The sequence below is a fragment of the Pungitius pungitius genome, chromosome 18, assembly GCF_949316345.1.
Source record: "Pungitius pungitius chromosome 18, fPunPun2.1, whole genome shotgun sequence".
NCBI classification, from domain to species: Eukaryota; Metazoa; Chordata; class Actinopteri; order Perciformes; family Gasterosteidae; genus Pungitius; species Pungitius pungitius.
In genome coordinates this window covers 4,275,671-4,294,808 of record NC_084917.1, presented here as the reverse complement: position 1 = coordinate 4,294,808, position 19,138 = coordinate 4,275,671, and the positions used below count along the sequence as shown (strand labels likewise).

The window sequence follows — 19,138 nt, the reverse complement described above, 5'->3', positions numbered from 1 at the left end:
TCTGCAAAAAAATTGGACCAAATCATGTAGGTTTTCCTCAAAACTGCAGTCAGACCATCAGCGACCGGCCTGTCGCGGGGCAGACCAAAATCGGGCTTCGCTGCCCCTCTGATATCAGACACCATGCAGCTGAAGACGTTGGCTGTATGGATGGTTAAGTTGGTGGGAAAAAAATGAGCTGTTTTCTGAGGCAACTCTGGTGCTCAGAAACACTACCTCTGCCAACAAGGGCTGCCAAAATCAAGTCAAGATTTTAAGTTCCAATTAGCAGCTTTGAAGAGGCCTCTGGGGGCTTTGAAGATAGAATAGATGAGTTTCAGGTTCTATTCCTGCCTCGTTACAATCCACCGTGGACTCGTTATCCATAATGCATCCATGACCACAGCTACAAACATATTTATTACGAATCATCTGTAATCGCTCTCTGACTCATAATCTCCTGGTTTTTTTGTTTAACCCCAATAGCACCAAGAAACTGATATCAAAAGCCCCCGGAGCGTTTTAATGCGTTCCAGCTGGACCTAAAGGTAAAGCTCTGCAGTCAGCAAACCGCAAGCCTTCAGAAACCCACCAGGTGCCCCACATTGCCGAGACTTGGAGAATAAAGCTCCTCTTTCAAGGAAGTGCAAATTGCCTGAGGAGGTATTAGAGACAAAAATGACAGAAATAGAAGGAAGAAGGAATTCCAAATTCAAAACCCCTTGGTTGCCCTTATATAAGAAGTCCCTTTTCTAGATCGGGGCCTCTTGGCTGCCGGTAATGAACAGAAATAAGAAGCTGTTGAGTCCTGTGATAGAAAATTCGGTGGCAAAAATGTATCAGACAATAATAAGAATTTATTTTTTAAAGCCTGTAACTCAAACATTTTAGACGTCCACAATTGTAAATTGCACAAGTAATTACTGCCAAGTAATTGGTTCAGCTCACATATCAGTGGGACATAAAATGACTCTCAATTACTCTACTCCTTCCCGTGGAAATGCTATGACCTGGAGATGAGGAGGAGGTTTAAAATACTAAAGTCTTTTCATTCCATCCCAATCACGTTATTGAGGCAAGAACATTCACAACATTTTTGGCATTAACCCTGAAATGATAGAGCTGTGGAATAGTGTCACACACAATCACTATCTGTACTGCCTCTAAAGAGTCATGCTGAAAGCCATGGTTATTTAAGGTCTCTAGTAGGAATGTTCATTCTACACCAGATGGGTTAACTAAATGCCTGAGTTGAGACTTTTTGCCAGTATTGATAGTTATGATGGATATTTATGAAGTCTTTTTCTGCATGTTACATTTGCCATTGGCTGAAAGTAAACGCTTTAGCTGCACCTTTAAACTTTAAACAACCTTTAAACATAGAGCAGCTTAAAAATGATATGTTATGAGTGAGGGGGTTATGTTAAGTTAAGTTAATTACTAAGATGTCTTTAATGCAATTTAAATGGTAAAAGTATAAAAGTGCATCTGTGTATTATTGACTCATGCACTGACAGGTGTAGGCAAACAGAGACAACACTTTCAGAATAATCACCATGTATATAAAGCAGCATGTGATGACCACTAACATCCACTAGATGGCGCGAGGCAGAGCATAAATGAGGCAGCTTTGAAGTGCCCCATAGGAAGGAAGTACTCAGCAGTGAAATACTTCCTGGCTGCCTACATGGCTCTCAAACATCTTTTATGTTGTGGGAAACACACGATACAGGCCAAGCTTGATTTCTATTGAGTTGGCAAACTGTCAGCTTCTACTTTTCAGGAGGTGAAGGAAACATCACATGATACACAAACTGATTTTTTTCTGGATTTTCTGATTATTACCTCTTAGGATTGTAACTACTGATTTTCCTACTTTTGTATTCATATTATTCTCAATTGTGTACTGCTGCAGAGTAAGAAACCCACGCACACCCATATCTGCATCCCAATTCCCTCTTTGAACCTTTTTTCTGTATTTGCGATTCATTCATGCAACATATTTTAGTTTACCTGAGCAAAAGAAAACATCTATATTAAAATCAATTAACAACCCTGACTCTGCCTCCAGGATTCCAAACCCACTGTGTGTACATTTTACTCGCAGTTGCGTGTGTTGTTACCATGGAGACGGTTCAATGACAGTCCCCCCCGAGCCGGGAGCCAATGGGAAGCCGTAGTAAGGTGTCTCGTTACCCCCGGACAGCCCACGCCAGCCGGGCTAAAGGAGGAGTTATTCCGCTCCGCAGCGGTTACGGTGACTCGGCTGTGGTAGAAGGGAGCTCAACCCCGAGAGCCGTGGCTATCAAACACGACTTCTGAGCACATTCTTCAAGAAGATACGAGGTTGTTTTTTTTCTTCTTTACAGCAGCGGCTCGGATCCAATGTGGATTTTTTTCTTTTTCTTTTACAGCTAGCTGAGGACGCGGTGGAGACCTGTTGCTCGCCCGCCTCGCCGCTTTGTCAAACTAACCTCTCCGAAATGTTGCTTTATGGACGGGATGGCCTCTGGTAGCCTCGAACCCTTTCATTCTCTTTTTATTCTTTGAAGTGGTTTTTCTTTTTTTTTCTTTAAAAAAAAAAATTCAACAGCTCTTCTCTTCGAACCGGTAAGTTTTATGCGCCCACGACGCGACGGAGAAAAAGTTAGCTTAACTTTGACGCAACGTTAACTGTCTCTCCCCCCCCCCCCCCCGGGAAAACTTACGAGGCGAGCCTGTTGTCGCGAGGCAATAACGCTCAGCTATCTCGAGCTGAACGTGTAGCCACATTTTGTGTCAAATGCCCAAACAATGGTGCTCATGCTGGTGTCTGACCTGGGGAGGCGGGCGGGAGGGGGGAAGCATCTCTGTCCAACACCGGTGGCCGTGTGAGCTGTTGGGAGAGGAGAGTCGCGTCTCCATTAAACACCGGGGTGTCTCTGGCCAGCGAACCGCCACCAGCGCCGTTTGAGCCGTTTTGACGACCCAACGACATGTTGACAACATGTCTAAGTTTAACAAAGAGGCGTAATTACAGCGCAGCCATGACTGTTTAATGGGGGCTGTAGGAAGCCAGCGTGTACCCCCCCCCCCTCCCTCCCTTCATCACCATAGGAAAGCAGTTAAGTTAGCTCAAAGCCAAAGGTCATGAGGGGTTTTGACCGTGCCATTCAAGCCTGAAGAGGAAGGTGGGGAGTGTGGTTGAGCAGGATGAGCATTCTTCTTGTGTGGTTGTGATGGAGATGGTGTGAGCATCATCATAGGGAAAAATAGTCAGTGAGTTGTGTGGGTTGGAAGAGGAGGGCAGGGGCGGGGGGGTGGAATGAGGTTTTGCACAACCATGCTCTGCATGTCACGGTATTCATAGCAACCCTGTGATTAACAGAAATGGGGCGGATGAGGTCCAGCCCGAAATGAGATGTGGGGGCCTGTTGGCCCGGAGCCGGGCAGATGGTCATGGAATAGTCATGGCTTTCTCTCTGGTTGGTCCTGACCCTTGCCGAGCTGAAAAAAATGGAAAAACACCCAACATCCAGGGTGGCTAGTTGGCGAGGGAAACCACTCCATAACTGGAAGGTACCAGCCCACCAGGTTAAATGATAGGTGTCCATCAGCAACCCCAGCGTTATACCCATTTTAAGATAAATTGGGGATAATTTACTAATTGCCCATATACACCATATACATATATTGCCCATAAATGACCCATTTTTAAACCATCCGATTCTCCCTTTTTATTTGAGGCCAAACACAATCTCTCTACCCCATTCTGTTTTTTAGTAACATAAGTAAGACTTCATCAAGAGAGCATTAACTTTGTAAACCTTCAGTTTATCATTTTGATAGCAGATGGCATCTGGTTTGAGTTTGCTGCACACATTTTGAAAAGCATCGGCCCTTGCATCATCAGTCTGTCCAAAACATATTGTGATCCAGGTCTTCCTCGACCAAGTGCATGTTTTGAATTTGAATGGTGTGCTTGCAGCCTGCATAATACAGTATGATTCTGGAAAAAGAGAGGTTCACTCAGAGTTTGTTGTTGAAGTTTCCTGGCATGTATGACTCCAGGAAGATTTTCACCTCAATGCTCTTCTCGTTGACTTCTCTTCCAAATGTGTTTGCCAGCTGAGACCACAGTTCTGATGTTTGGAGGATATGAACAAATTCCTTCTCATATTTTGTGTAATGAGTTATGCTTTTGGAAATGGAAGCGGAATCTGGCGTTTTCATGTGCCATTGCCTCAAAAGAGGAGATTTATCATCAACGAAAACAGAAAGACGTAGATATTATTCATGATCTGTTTGTTCCTGGCAAATGTAGAGGGATGAGCACTGACTAGTTGAGGGACCAGCACCAAAAAGTTAAAGTGTCATTTTTCAGGGGATTGTTTTCAAATCCATTTCATGAGTTGTAGTTTTCACAGACAGGAAGGTGGGAGGAAAGGAAAAGTGCAGAGTAAAGCGCACTATCACGTTTCCAGGATTATTTTCTTTGAAAGTCCTTGTGACTTTGGCCAAGACTTTTGCAACACTTAACAGCAGCACCACGCTAAGCCTCGTTTAGGGTTTCCTTTCTAGCTTTGGTGTGGGAACACATGGGAATACCTGGGAACAAACATCCCCACTGTTTGTTTGAAAAGAAGGGGGGGGGGGGGGGGGAAATGAGCTGAAGTTGTGAGGGCTGTCTGCCCTCGTTGTGTCGGGCCTCCGCCTCCTAAGCCCCCCTCAATAATGAGCACGACCGGAGTCCAATACGAGAGGAGCTGGCTTGCGCAGCAGCCTCGGCCCGGATAAAAAACATTCCACTGAAGGTCTCTGTTGAAAAAACAAGGGCTGCGAAACAATCGGCCTCCACAGCACCCTGCTCGCCCCATTCTCATGGGTAATGAGCAAGATGGGTAGTAACCCGGTGCGGCTCAGCCTTCACTCCTCCCGTCGACTAGAGCGGCCATCCTGCATTCCTGCATTTATAAACATTTAGGCCTGTCTCATTAACTCTCCTCTCCAAACTCTTGATACGTAGAAAGGGTGTTGTGCCCCATACTGCTTTTTAGAAATAAAGGCCAACGCTAATGAGGAATGCTGACCCAGTTTATGTGAAGTGAGGCATATGCTCAAATTTGGGTCCTTTTGAGACAAACTAGCCATGTGGCTAACACTTGAGTGCTGATTGGAGTACCTAAACGAGTATTGGATCGATCAGCACAGCTTTCGGTCCCGGATGTGGTATTGGCAATCGACTGTCGTGTCCAATCACTGCGTGACTTTGACTGTCAGCTTCATGATGTCACATGGATGTTTTACATTGTTGGTAAAGTGGCGTGACTGAGGGCGGTTTTGATCGCCCAACAAGGTCTGCGGGGATACTGATGCCATGTTTGGTTTGAATTGTCCCTGTGATGGAGTTTTAGCTGAAATAAATGTCAAAAATCAATAACATGGTCTTTTGAGGCCACAGGTGTTGTCAAAGCCCAAAAGGTAAAGTGCAGTTAAGAGCCAAGAGCCAAAAGCCATCCGCTACTCTTTGTGTTTTGGCTCTACTTAAAGTTGTTGTTTTAGGACAGTGGGACTTTAGAAAAATGAACGTCGATGGAATGTTGTGTTGTACTTCGGCAACCATCGCAGAAATAAGTTTGGTTGATCTTGCATGTTTTTATCATTTTTTTAATGTTTCTATAAAATCTGTTGTCTAGTTGTCCCATATATAACCTGTATATAACCTGCTGTGCTTAATGTGGCTTTGCTCAAACTTTTCCAGACTTTTGACTGGTATAATAAAACAGGTTGCCAACAATATGATATAGAAAAGTATGTCATGTATGGAGAACCAGTCAAAAGTCTGGAAACCTCTTCCCACTCAATTAAATAAGAAGGTGTGTCCAAACCTTTGATACTGTAATTAATACTGTAAGAAAGAAAGATCCTTTCAGGATTGACTTGGGCAATTTCTTAAGACTTAAGCAATGGTGACAGACTGGTTAGCCTGTGGAAGCACAACTAAGGGTGAGTGCGTCCTATTTAGTGCTGGGAAGAGTGTAGATTATAGTCGAAACTACTACCTAGATCAGCTCAATCAATCAGTTTCAGTTGCGCTTTACAGGATACACAGGTCTCTTTGTTAACTGATCAGAGCATGTTAACCTCCTCTTCAAGGGCAGAGTTATTTTTAAGCTTATACAAATCTGTCTATCCTCAGCCTTGTCTAGTTGATCTTCTGTTGTTAGTTTCCAACTGTAAAAACATAAATTTATAATGAAGGAATAATGATTTATTTGCAATTTTTGATTTCCACACAATTTATTATCGTGCACAATAGCCTGTCCGACAACCAGCCTGTCTGTGTGTCACATGGGCTCAACCTACGGCCGACGCTTTTTGTCGAGTTGTAGCTTGTGTGCGATCTGAATCCATGGGAACTTGTCCAGATATTGTTGTGTGGTGATGATAAATTCACTTGCATAGAGAGTGGAATGTGCCCCCGTCACTGCTGGCCGTCAGATAACAAACTACCCAGCGTGAGCTCAACCCACGTAGTTTCATGACAGGTAATCCTAGTTTTCCATCTTTGTGTCCACTTCAGCTGGGAGCTGCTGTCTTGACTCTCATCAGCTGGTTAAAGCTCCCGAATAATAAACTGCTGCTCTGCTGAGTGTAACTCGGGTTAAGCAGGGTGTGCGTGTCTGTCGGTGCGTCATGTGCCTGCGCCGCATCCTCCGAGGTCGATCACACACTTGCGTTCAATAGATGTGGGAGTTTGCCCAAGGACATGAGCGTGAGAATAATGTCCACGTCAAGCGATTACTAAGAGTTATCGTTGTGATATGGCGAGTTTGGGCAAGTAACTTTGGATTTTTTTTCAGGATTAGAATTCACCGTTTTTTTTTCAGTTGAGCATTTGTGTATCAGTTTTGCTTGCTGGCAGGATGTTCTTGGTACAACGCTTGATATAAAACGCCTGAGATATACAATGTTCTGATGAGCACCTGAGATGTGATGTGCAGAATGTACTTTCCCTGTGTTTTCTCTGACCTGATCTGACCTTTCTCCAGAGGCTCCTGTCGTATAAGAAAAGGAACCATTCCTGTGTCCTCTTTCTCCTCTTGGCACAGGGAAGATGCACGTGTCTTTGGCAGAGGCCCTGGAGGTCCGAGGAGGTCCGCTGCAGGAGGAGGAGGTCTGGGCTGTGCTCAGCCAGAGTGCAGAGAGCCTCCAAGAGCTCTTTCACAAAGGTACCGATACGCGGGATCAAGCGTGCAAAGGTGTTTCTGAGAAACGGTTTTACATTCACACAAAACAGAGTTCACGTTGCTTTGTCTTGCAAATGTTGTGATGTCCTCCCTGTCCTTTTTTCAAACAGCCTCCTGTCTAAATCCATCCACCAAACCATTACTTGTTTTGTTTTTTTCTATCTGCCATCACTTCATGAATGAAAAATGTAATCATAAGTTTCAGTCTTTCTAAAAATGTCACAAAACTCAACATTCAATCAGTGCATTTCATCGCCAGCATGACTCATTATTTTACGGTGCAGTTTAGTTTGTAGTGTTGCCAACACTTTCCTTGTTTTGTGCGTATAAGTGTGCTCGGCCCTAAAGCCAAAGAGAGATAAGGCTTCCAAATTCTCTGTAACTAAATTAAACTTCAGCAGTGTGGTGACAGGGGGAGGGCCTAGCTCGGGGGATGCTGGAAAGGATGTGAGTCAGCAATACTCTTTGTTGTTAAAAAGTTCGGGTGTGCGTTGTCTCATGGGAAAATTTCCAATGCACCTGATTATGTGGCCAATGGTTGTGTCATCCGAACTGTTTACCGTTGGTCTGGGAAATTTCCATGAAGTGGTAGTCAGGATTTTCAAGTGTTCATAAACCAGCTCACCCTCAATGTCCAGTGTTCTCTCCTTGCAGAGACATTCCTGAAATATTGTAGGAATTCCATCCCATCAGCGTGGGCCCTTTTTAAAAAATATGCCTTTAATGCTGAGGTCACATTTACAGCGGATGACTGTGCTTCTGAGATAAATTGAAGGACCAAATGCAAGGCTAAATACCTGGCTCGGGAATCATCTTGCTAAATGTTTAGATGGCATTGTGCTGCAGAGAGAAGACGTCCTTCTTCTGCCCGACAGTTGTGAGACTTTTGTAGCTATATTGAGTAAATTGTGGCCTCTAAAGTGTACAGTTTTAGACTGCCAATTGGAAGAGCAGATGTCGGAACCAGCTATTACAGCCTCGCTGAGCTCTGTAAAGAAGTATGTTAACCACAGGAGCGGATCAATAACTGCAGCCATTCGAGCTTACATTGTTGGATCAAATCCTAGATATCCTGGTAAACTCTGAGGCTTTGTTGGCGGTGAATGCCATGCTTTGGCTCGTCTGTTTCTGTCTGTCGGAGCTGCGGTGTGAAGTGGGCCGGCCCTTCAGACATCGTGAATGGACTCGCGTTATCAAACTGTTTTTTGTTTCCTGTATGCAAATAGTTGCGGTTAGTTCCTTTTTTTGTTTGGTTAACCGGGATTTTGTTTGAACAGGCGTTGTGTGAATATTGCTGATGTGTCCCAGGAGTGGCTCCTCGCGCTTTTGTAGAATATTTTGAATCAAATGGAAATGGGCGGGTGCTGTTTTTGCAGTTTGTCTCTCAGCCGCTGCTCCACATCTGCCAGCCCGTCACTTTACTGGCACGTTTGCTGTGGCGTTCAATGCTTGGCACCAGGCAACGTTGAGATATATATATATACTATATATATATGAGGATTAAATGGTGCATAACCGAGTCATGTTTTAGAATGCCTTTCAATCTGTTTAAACCCACAGTTGCCATAGTTTCTGCTGATATCAGCCGTTTTCTGAGCCTGCCGGTTTGTGTGCCATTAATCAGAAACCGATTAGCTCGGGCTGACTGGTGCACTTCTGCTCGGCCTTATTACTGCTTCTCCCGAGCAAGGCTTGTGTGATGGATACACCTAGTAACCCAGTCACCTTTTTGAGTCAGCGCTTCAAACTGTCACACGGGTTTTAAACAGGAAACCTGTATTTACTTAGTAAATTCCAGCTTTTGAAAGCAGATATTTGCTGCCTCAAATCCAGTTCCTCTGTTTGCCTCGTTGCTTCTGTCGGAGTTGAAGAAAATGATTTTTTTTTTTTTTTTTTTTTAGCGGTGCTCAAACATTCCTTTTTTGTACATTTTAAACGATGTCCAGCCATCTCCAGGCTGTGGCTTTGTAGAAAAAGAGAATTGCGCTCTACAGCCACATGCCTCAACAGTTATTTTCTCGCCGTCTGAGAAAGCAGCATGTGTTTTTTGTTTACTTCCATCATCTCGAGTTTCCTGAAACTCCGAAGCAAGAAACATCCACTGTGGTTAGATATGTCTACAGTGTATATATACATGTGACACTAGCATTAGTGTGAAATAATGGCTGTGAATTTAAATAATTGAAAACTAAAAAAGTCCTGTATTTTTCTTGTTTTTGTTCCTGAATGTCTCTTCATGGGCTGTTTCACTCTCCAGACCCTGCGGCCATGGGCTTCATCATCTCTCCCTGGTCCCTCCTGCTCATGCCCTCTGGCAACATCTCATTCACGGAGGAGTATGTCACCCAGCAAGATTTAAGAGCCTTCACGGCCCCAGAGGTCCTGGGTGGGGCCTCCATAACTTCCGTCTCTGACATAGAGAAGGTATAAACGTTTAAATAACCCAGTGGTTGACACCCATATGTTTGGTTTAGTTTACAACTTGTAATTGCTTTACTGACGTAAGCTTCATCACCTGTTCTCAAATATTTTGTGAATACTCAAATCCTGTTGCTAACTTTAGTTTAAACCACATTCATATTTTATTTGAAATCTTTGCTTTTAACTTGACATCCATTCCAAGCATTACATGTACAACCTGATTAAAAAGGTCTTATAGGTCCATGTATGGACACATTTCCTGTTTCTAACATGCATTGTTTACATCCACATTGGCTTGCCTCATATGTTATGTGAGGTCAGGTGTTATGACAGGAGGAATTAGGTGTTTTTTAATATGAGCACATCCTTGCTTGACTAACGCAACACTTCAAAAAATTCCCAGCTGAAGTCGTAATCAACCGTTTGTCCTGCAATGCTTGACTTCTTTTACACCCCCCACGTATCCGCCTCCTCCTCTCGGGCAGAGCTGACATCTTGCATGACTGGATTCCCATCTCTGCCGTGCAGACCTCAACATACTTTCTTTTTTTTCATTTTTGTGCTGAGCTAGCTTTCCAGGCTGGTTCCCGTCTCCCCAGCTGAGTTATTTCTGTGTTGACAATCTAATCTGCTTCTCTCACTATCAGACACTGTGGGTGAACAGCAGCAAGTGCCACAATTCTCCTTTCGGGTTATTTTGGGGGTATTTTTGCATTTGATGGGTGGCTTTTTAATTCCCACATTCTTTTGGAGTGGGAGTGTGTCTTTAAGTTTGTTCTTGCTCTTTTCCTGAAAGACCTTGAAGGCTGTGTTGCATTCTTTGGCAATCTCTGAATTATTCTTTCCTCTACCAAGCCCAACATTCAGGGGGAAGTGATTTCTCTCCCAAGCTATAAGCAAAGAAAAAGGAGGGGGTAAAATGGAAAAATGTTTGGGGAAAAGGGCACGTCTTTCTCTTTTCCAAATAAAACAGAATCCAGCTTTAGTCTACCTCTCAGTCTTCCACACAGACAAACAATACTGAGTTAAATGTTTTTTCTTTTCTTATGATGCCAAGATAAAAGAAAGTACAAAAGTGTGACTGATGGGGTGATGTTTTGTTTTCACAGACGCACATGTACTCTCTGGGGATGACACTATTCTGGGGGGCAGACTATGAGATCCCCCAAAGTCAGGTAAACCAAGGATCATAATATTTATGACCTCTATAACTTGTATAAAGAAACATGTTTACACTTGTTTAAAAAGGCAAATTTAATTACATTTTAGATGTACTAGGCCATTTATAAAGTAATAAACCAATTAAGCTGTGAGATTGTAGCTGACTGGACATCAGTTGTTTAACTAGCACGCATTGAAAGAACATTGAGAGTTGAGATTGTCGTAAAAATGACATTAACATTGAGGAAAAGGTGGAAAGGGCTCATGCGGGAATCTTGGGTGTCACATAATACAAATTTGAATCATTTATGCTGCTGTTAATTTAAAGGCAATAAACTGCTTAATCACATAAGTACACTGTAAGCAGACATAATGGAACCTTGAGATCCGTATCAAAATAGCTCCTCTGGACAATAAAACGGTGCGAGCAGTAAAACACTGGAATGTGTTCTAATCCGCCTTCCTAGTGTGATCCGGCTCACAAGCTGTTCATACCTCAGCCTGGTGTAAAAAGAAAGTACCGCCCACAGTTTAGAGAGAACGTGACTCAAGCTTACCATCCATATTCACCTCAGCAAACCGCTCAGGCCTCATCTGTGATGGAGGTGCTGTTAATGGCAGCAGGGAAGTTTGTAGCCAAATGCTGCATGTTCTGGTTTCTAAATGTATCCAAATGAAGTGTCATAAAAGACACAAAGTGGTGATGGCCCAATATCCACTTCCAGCGCAATCTCTGTACCTACTCATCAATGCAAAGCAAATACAGACGATCCTGTTTCAGTGTTTGCACTGACGTGAATTCATTCAAGACACTCAACAAATACAACCAATGCAGTGTGTTAGTATTTCCAGTTATTGGACGGGAAAAAAGTGCACAAACTCAGCAAAACATGCACTGGCACTAGTTTAGGCCTCCAAAAATGTAAAGCTGGTTTTGTACAAGGCTTCTGTTTGCTTCCTCGTGTGAACACAATGGAAGTCCACACGATGATAGAGATCTGAGATTCAAGGGACACAGTAGGACGTGGAGGGCCCCCCCCCCTCCCCCGTCACAGTCTGTGTGTTCATGGCCTTCCCTCTGTTTGCTGTGCAGCCTATGAAGTTGGGGGAGCACCTGAACAGCCTGCTCCTCAACATGTGTGATGATGTTACGTTGAGTCGAATGTCGCTGCGCACGGTGCTGGACATCTGCAGCAAGCACATACGAAACTCCAGCGGTGACCCTCCCTTCTCCTATATCCGAAAACTGGTCCGGTTGGTGCTGGGCAGCCTTTCCCAGGTAAGCAAAGGTTTATATAAACCTTTCTGTCTTTTTTATTGGCTCACACTTTAAGCTGTATCCTAGTAAAGTAAAAGTTCTGAGCTAATGAGGCTTGTGCTAATGGAACATGATTTCCGGGCGGATGACTCAGAGGGAATGACCCTCTAACTTCTGCTCTCCACCCCCTTGCTCTCCTCTTTTAACGGCTGCTCTTTGTTTTTTGTTTTCTTACTTGCACTCGTCGCCGTCTTTCTCTCAGCTGGACGGTCTGCTGACTGACAGAGAGTCTCTTCCGGAGCGAAGTAAGGAGATTCGGGAGAGGCTGAGGGGCAAGGGCCTGCCTTCAGGTAAGATGAGCGTACACACACTTATTGTAAGCGGAGTATTTACGCTCTCATTCTGGTTTCTTGGATGCTAACTTATCTATGTTGTGCGTATCCTTCAGCTGACTGGCACACAGTCTGGATCGAGGACACCAGATGCATGATTAGTGTTAACATTAAGAGAATAATATGTATTATTAAAACCGTCTAATGATTCACTAAGCCTATGACTGTATGACATGAGTGAAGTGGAGGATACTGTTTATGTGCTGTTGCTGTTGTTCTGTAGATGTACGTTTGATGTGGAGGGAATTGGATGTCCGTGGTTGTCACGCAATCAATCACTCACACACTCACTTTGTGGAAAATAATCAAAAGTAGATGGGGCAACAACACCATGCTGCAACCCTCGAATCAGATTAAATTCAGGAAAATATGACCGAGTCTTCCCAGTGGTTTCTGGGAGAACTTTTCCAAGCCACGGAAAGCAGAGCGCAGCACAAACATGGCAGCGGTCCCGATTATGTAAGCACGGCATGGCATTGATTACGGATGCATATTTCGGAGTCACCAGTGAAGCTGCTGGTCTGCTGTTTGTATCAGTGCTTTGTTTCCCCGGTAGAGCACCAGCCAGCCCTAGGGAAAGTGCATGCAAAGAGTATTACGCAGTTCTTAAGAGCCTTTCTTCTCAAGTAGCAGCTTCCGTGGAACTTGCTGCCGGGGGATCCTACTCATCGTCTTTCTTTTGGTTTTGGATACTTAATATCGTCACTTTGTTGCTTTAGATTAAATGGTATTTGAGCAAAACATTTTTCTAAAATTATGAAAGTTTTTCAGCAGTCTAGTTTTCTGTGCTTCCCAGAGTTCCTGGAAGACGGCCTGTCCCTCTTTGATGTCTTTGCCCGTTAAGATCAAGCGTACGCTTTGTAGATTAAACCGCCGCATGCAGAGTTTTTACAGGACCCGGCTCCCTCTGTGCAACTCCTTTCTGCATCCGTGCCTCTTGCATTTTTGCTCCTGCTTACACTCATGTTTTCTGTTTGAAAGACAAACTGATCAGTTTACATTGAGCGCGGAAAGGCAACTTTTAAAACGTATAGAAAGTCGGCAAGAGTTCTTTTTTTGTTGTTTTTAAGAAAGACACGTGACAGACTGCGGGAATTAAACCTCATTATTGTGGCACGGTACGCTCGATTGTTTGTTTATAGGTCCCGGTGAGACTTGGCTACTGAAAAAAACTTTCAGACTTTATGCTAAAGTAGTTGGCACCCCTCAAAGTCAAGAGTATCCATTATTCCTACTATGCCGTTCTTTGTGTTGTTGGTTTACTATACTAATTCATTAGTTTATTTTGCCCTCAATGGCTGTTTCATTTCCACCGCCTTGGTTATGTTATGCAGCCTTAGTCGTGTTTTTTGTTGTTGTTGTTGCAAAAAAAATTCCCCCTCCCCAAGTGAAATGACATGTCACAATGTTTCATTCCAACAGCACAAAGAGCAGGTCAAACGAGTCAAACGGATAATTTGCGTGTCATGCACTAAGGGTGTGCGTGTATTGCTCGTAGGATCCGCTCCTTCTACATCATATGGGTGTTTAAGTAGTGAATGCCTGAGTTCTGAGGGATGCATGAAGATGGGAGGGGAGGAGAACAATGTGAAGTCACCTCTACCCCCCCCCCCTCCCCACCCCCCCTGAGGGGCCCAGAGTGGCCCGCAGCATGTCCTCGGTCTTCTGTGATCAGAGTGACCGTGTGAGCTTCCGCCCGTGCTGTGATAAAAATGCTGCTTGTCTCCGGTTCTCAGGGAGGAGCGCCGCCCCCAGGGTTCTGGAGCGCTACAAAGCGAGGAGTCAGGAGCCCACGGCGCTCAATCGAGGCCTCAGTCGCTCCATGGGCTCCCTTCCGATCCAAGACCTGTTGAAGGGGGACGAGGGGCCGGCCCTGCAGTACTCCCAGTCCGAACATCAATCCCAGTCTGAATCCCCCACAGAATTCTACCCCAAGCCCCCCTCACTCCAACACCAACACTCCTATCCCTACCTGCACCCCCTTCACCCCCAGCAAAAGGGCCGACCTGTGGAACTGGACCGCAGATCTTTACCCTTCCACAGTGTGGACTTGAGCCGCAGTCAGGCCAGGAAGAACTGGGCGTCCTCGGTGGACTTGGCTTGCATTGACCCAGACGCCCTTCGCTTTGGGGCCTTGGAGGATGCGCGCAGGGGCAACAGTGCCATAAGTACCACCTCCATAGGCAGGCGCAAGTCGCCCCTGTGGGCGTCCAGGGAGAGGGATTCTCACTTCTCAGAGTTCGGTGGGCTGACGAGTCGGAAGCCCCACCACCACTCGGCCCTGTCGGTGGGCTCGGGCCTCACCGGCGCCTACGACCGGATAAAGGAGAGACAGAGGAAGCTTCAGGCGCTGAGGCAAGCAGTGGATGGTGAGTACCCTTTCTCGACATCAAAGTAGAGTAAAGAGCTGCGCTTGCTTTCAGTCCCTACACTGACAATAACGTTTCTATTTCAGTCCTCCAGGTTGAATTTAAAGTGTTACATAAATCCTATTTATGGTTCCGCCTGCTTAATCAGATGTGCTCCTTGGAGGGTTTGCAAACCCCCGGAAAGCCAACATCTGAGTTTGGGAAGGGAGGGGCTTATTCCTTTAATCACTAAATGAAAACGGCCATATGAGATTCACGCTGTGACCGGCCAGGTGCGCGTGGGTGAGAAGAAAAAAAAAAAAGTTGCCGTTTGAACAAGTGCTTTTTTGTTCACGGTGAGATGAATGCCTTCCAGGAGCAGCTGTCTGAAGTGCGCGTCCCTTTATCCCCCTCTCCATGTGACGGACAGCTTTACATCCCCCCCTGAGGTTGCACAACACGTAGTATGAACTAATACCTTACTCGCACAATTGCCCTTTAACAATAAACAATCCACATTGATCCACATGTAATTGGTGTTTGATAGATTACATCTTGACAAGATCATTTGGTAAATATACAAATCCCGCTTGGGCCTGTTTGTGCAGCCACAGTTCTATTCAGATCTTTTATCTCTGCCATCTTGTTTTTTCCTCTTTGCGACGGATTGCAGTCAACAATCACCCAGTCATGAGTATTGCAGGATAATAGGATTTCGGCTGCAGGTTGGATCTTGTGTCTCTACTCAGAACATGTAGCGGGTCGACTTCAAAATTTAATTTAACCGACATAAATTGTATATGTTACAAATGGGGAAAACCCCGAGCAACGTTCTCAGCTTTACTCTGCTATCGAGACAATGAATAAAATCTTCAGTATTGCTTATATTCATTCTAGGCCCCAGCTGTGTCACTAAGATACAAAGTAAATGTCAAACAGGGTGGTAAAATGAATTCATTAGGCAATGAAACCGGGTTACGGCCCCTTCTGGTGGAAGGCTGCATGGAGACGGCTTTCAGCTGGGCTGATGTAAGGGAAGAAAAAGTGACAGCGACGGGGTGACGTGGGCCGACAGGCACGCGTACTAGTTACAGGTTGCGTGTCCATCCGTGACGGCCGCGTGGGATGGAAGCGGAGCGCCGGCTCCAACGAGGGCCCGTTGGTGGGGGCTGTGCAGCGGTTTCCAAATGGCTGATTGTAATTACAGGCCGGCTTAATTCTAGCCCTAACTGTTCTAACTGTCACACATGCTGTACAGCCAAGTCCCTTTCCCTCCCCTCCCACACCCCCAACATGCGGCTTCAGAAACGCAAACGTAAGCACACAAATACGTGAAAGAAATTTACAGATTTTTGTTTTAAGCAGACCGAGCCCACACAACATAATTGTTGAAGAGCTTTTCGTTTCCATCAGGAGCTTAATGAATTCTTGGTACAGTCTTGTTTTATTTTTTTCCAAGTCCCAGGTGGCTATATGGGTGTGCTGGCCATCTGGCCTGCTGGAGGAGCAGGAGGGATGAATGGTTTCATAGAATAAACCACTGTCTTCGACCTCTTCTTCTCTTTCCCTCCTCCGGCTGGTTTCCCGTTCTCCTTCCAGCCTCCAGCCTCCCCCCTTCTCCAGCAGCTATTTTTAATACTGACCGAGCCACCAACCGGCAGCATTCTTCTCCTCGGCTGCGGCTTTCGTCCCCAGCGAGTCCTGCAATCTTGCCTTCCCTCCCCTTTTGCTCTTTGCAAGGCAGAGGTGCTTGGTCCTTTCTCTTTCACTTGACGGCATAAAGAAAGCAGCAGAGCTTCTCTGCCTGGCAGAGTGGCGTAACAAGAGAATTTTAATTGTGTGTGTGTGTGTGTGAGAGGATTATTCATGTATATTTTCTGTGTCTATAGCTTCTATTTGTTATCACAATAGACTATGCAAAAGAATGTAAACTTCCATCAAAATCAGCTGAGGTCGACAGCGAAGAGTGAGCCAACATATTTTTGTATTCCAACCCCCAGTTATTTCGCTATAGTATGAATGAGGCCTAATGGAGCACAGGCCCTTTGCAGGGCGTTGTGAATCGGTTATTTGGCAGAGACCTCCTCTTCTTTCTTTTGCTCTTACTCTTTTCTGTTCTTTTCTGCAGGGAAGTGATGGCGCAGCAGTGGTCAGTGCTCTCAGGTTTCACCCAGTTGCACGCTGGTTCTCTGCCGTGTGTGTGTGTGTGTGCAAATCTTGTCTGACTGAATACGTATTACATAACTTAACGTGTGTGTGTGTGTGTGTGTGTGTGTGTGTGTGCATGCCTGTGTGTGCATGGGCATGTTTATACCTGGTCCCCCATGTCTCACCCCTTTCACTTTGGTGCCAATGTGCTTCAACTGGTGGAAAACCTTCCTCGCAGGCTGTAACTGAAGTCATGCGCAGCAGATGAGGGAATTCCAAACATTATTGGACTTTTCCGGCTCTTGGCGCAGGTCATGTGGTTTTGGACCTGAGCAGGTCCAGCCCGGACAACAACACAAAACACGTCTGCCTGAGGGGAAAGGGAGGTGCTCTGCAAAAGCAAACCAAAGCACAGTTGTTATTATTATAGGGTTTAGGTATGAATAATGATCTCTTTTAATCTCTTAAACTTGTGACTCCCATTAAGCATAATGTCTAAAAGAAGCAGAATAGGAATGTTATGATTTGACACATTTTCCTTTCTGGTTGGCTATTTTCCTGCACTATATGCACTTAAAATGTCAGTCAGTCATGTTAACCCGCGGGGGTTTCTGTCTGCTATTATCCATTTAAGTCTATGCTTTAAAGGGTGTTCTGTTTTTCTCCGGGGGACCACCAGACTTTGAGTAATCTCACAGTCTGAGTTTGTGTCTCTTCTCTGCCAGAGCCTATGGAAGCTGTTTGTGTACTCGCACCAGGCTAAAGTGACTGTTCTGCAGGGACTCAGCAAGAGGGGAAAGAGGAGCAGAGATGTGGGAGAGGAAATAAGAGGATACGGTGAAGGAAGTGGAGAGGAGCAAGGAGGATAAACACAGGTTGCAATATTCGTTCCCAGGAAATTATGCTCTTCCAGTTAAAGAAAGTGTGAGTCCTGACATTGGGGAAAAATACAGGATAGAGCCTAGAGAGCATGATAGGAGTAAGCTGGAGCATTAAACTACACCACTGGCCTTGCATTATTGCATTATTAGTCGCACCTAACCATTATCCAACCATTCTGCCTCCCTGCTCACTGAGACAAACATTCTCTCTCACTATTGTCCAGATGTGGCTCTTCATCTCTCTAATCAGCCGTGATGCGCTTTGTCTCTTTCCCTGAGTTGTTTTGAGCTGCAGTAGGTTGTTTTGGGCATATGATGAAAGGTTGACAGCATGTTCATTTTCGTGGCTTGGTTACATTTATGGATTTTTTTCACTCAATATGCAACAGAAAGGAATGCAATTACATTTATAAAAAAATGTTATACAGTAGGCCGGTACATGTAATTCTGCTGTTTTTCTAACTTATGTTAACACTGCTTAAAAAAGCAGTCAGACGGTCAAACCACAAATTAAGCTTCAACCATTTTTTTTGCTTTATGGATCTATTGTGTTTAATTCCACATCTGGAACACTGCTTTCTTTTAACGGCAACCTTAATGAGCTTTTGTTTAGTAGAATTATTTCAATGTTTTTCTGTTTTGTTGTCTATAAGCCATAACTAAATTCACAAAGTTATTATCCTAATATTTCCCTTTCCTTCTGAGCTGTTATCAAATCCCCAAAATGAATCCAAGACTGCACCTGCAGCCGCATAGTGGACATAGGTGACGGTGAACGTATGTGTGATACAGTGTTTTGAGTTGTAGTTGGTGAATCTAAGATGGTGAATCGCTATCAGACACCGTTCCTCTGTTCTCTCGTGACTCACTGCCCAGCGGAAGGCAGAAATCCATTGGCCTTCTCTTTCATAGTAAGGTTGGCTGCGTTGCTGCTGGGCCACAGTGGAGTTTATTTACGGCATGCATCATCACAAAGAGGTTTTTCCTGTGAAACTTCTCAAGAAAAATATTTGATCGGTGTCATGGGAATGCCATTTGCTCATGCTGAAACCGAAGAGCAGGACTTTCAAGTTCTTCCAAGCACCGTAGGAAGAGAAACACATGATCTATTGGCGCAATATCCTGTTTTGAATGTGTTGGGGGTGTTTCCCTGCTTCACCTGAGAGGAAAGTAAATCATTGTGCGGAGATTGTCTGCACTTGCTTTGGTTCCGTCACTCAAGCAAGACAAAAGATTACACCCTCATTTAAAAGCTCTCTGACCTGACCGGAGCTATGCATGGATGCACTCGTGCAGAGGAAGCTTTTCAGTGTAGTTCCAT

The 19,138-nt window shown here is 44.8% G+C and overlaps 1 protein-coding gene across 4 annotated transcripts in view; it reads left to right on the top strand.

Annotated features, from left to right (window-relative positions):
- The first annotated feature begins 2,220 nt into the window (after positions 1-2,220).
- Positions 2,221-19,138, top strand: part of ptpn13 (protein tyrosine phosphatase non-receptor type 13) — a 34,229-nt gene continuing 17,311 nt past the window's right edge. For all 4 annotated transcript variants that reach the window (XM_037485083.2, XM_062558808.1, XM_037485084.2 and 1 more), the window contains exons 1-7: positions 2,221-2,589; positions 7,071-7,190; positions 9,466-9,632; positions 10,739-10,804; positions 11,884-12,069; positions 12,311-12,398; positions 14,177-14,809. In XM_037485083.2, coding sequence (XP_037340980.2) covers positions 7,076-7,190; positions 9,466-9,632; positions 10,739-10,804; positions 11,884-12,069; positions 12,311-12,398; positions 14,177-14,809 — 1,255 coding nt within the window. In that variant the 5' untranslated portion in view covers positions 2,221-2,589; positions 7,071-7,075. The remainder of the gene's footprint in view (positions 2,590-7,070; positions 7,191-9,465; positions 9,633-10,738; positions 10,805-11,883; positions 12,070-12,310; positions 12,399-14,176; positions 14,810-19,138) is intronic.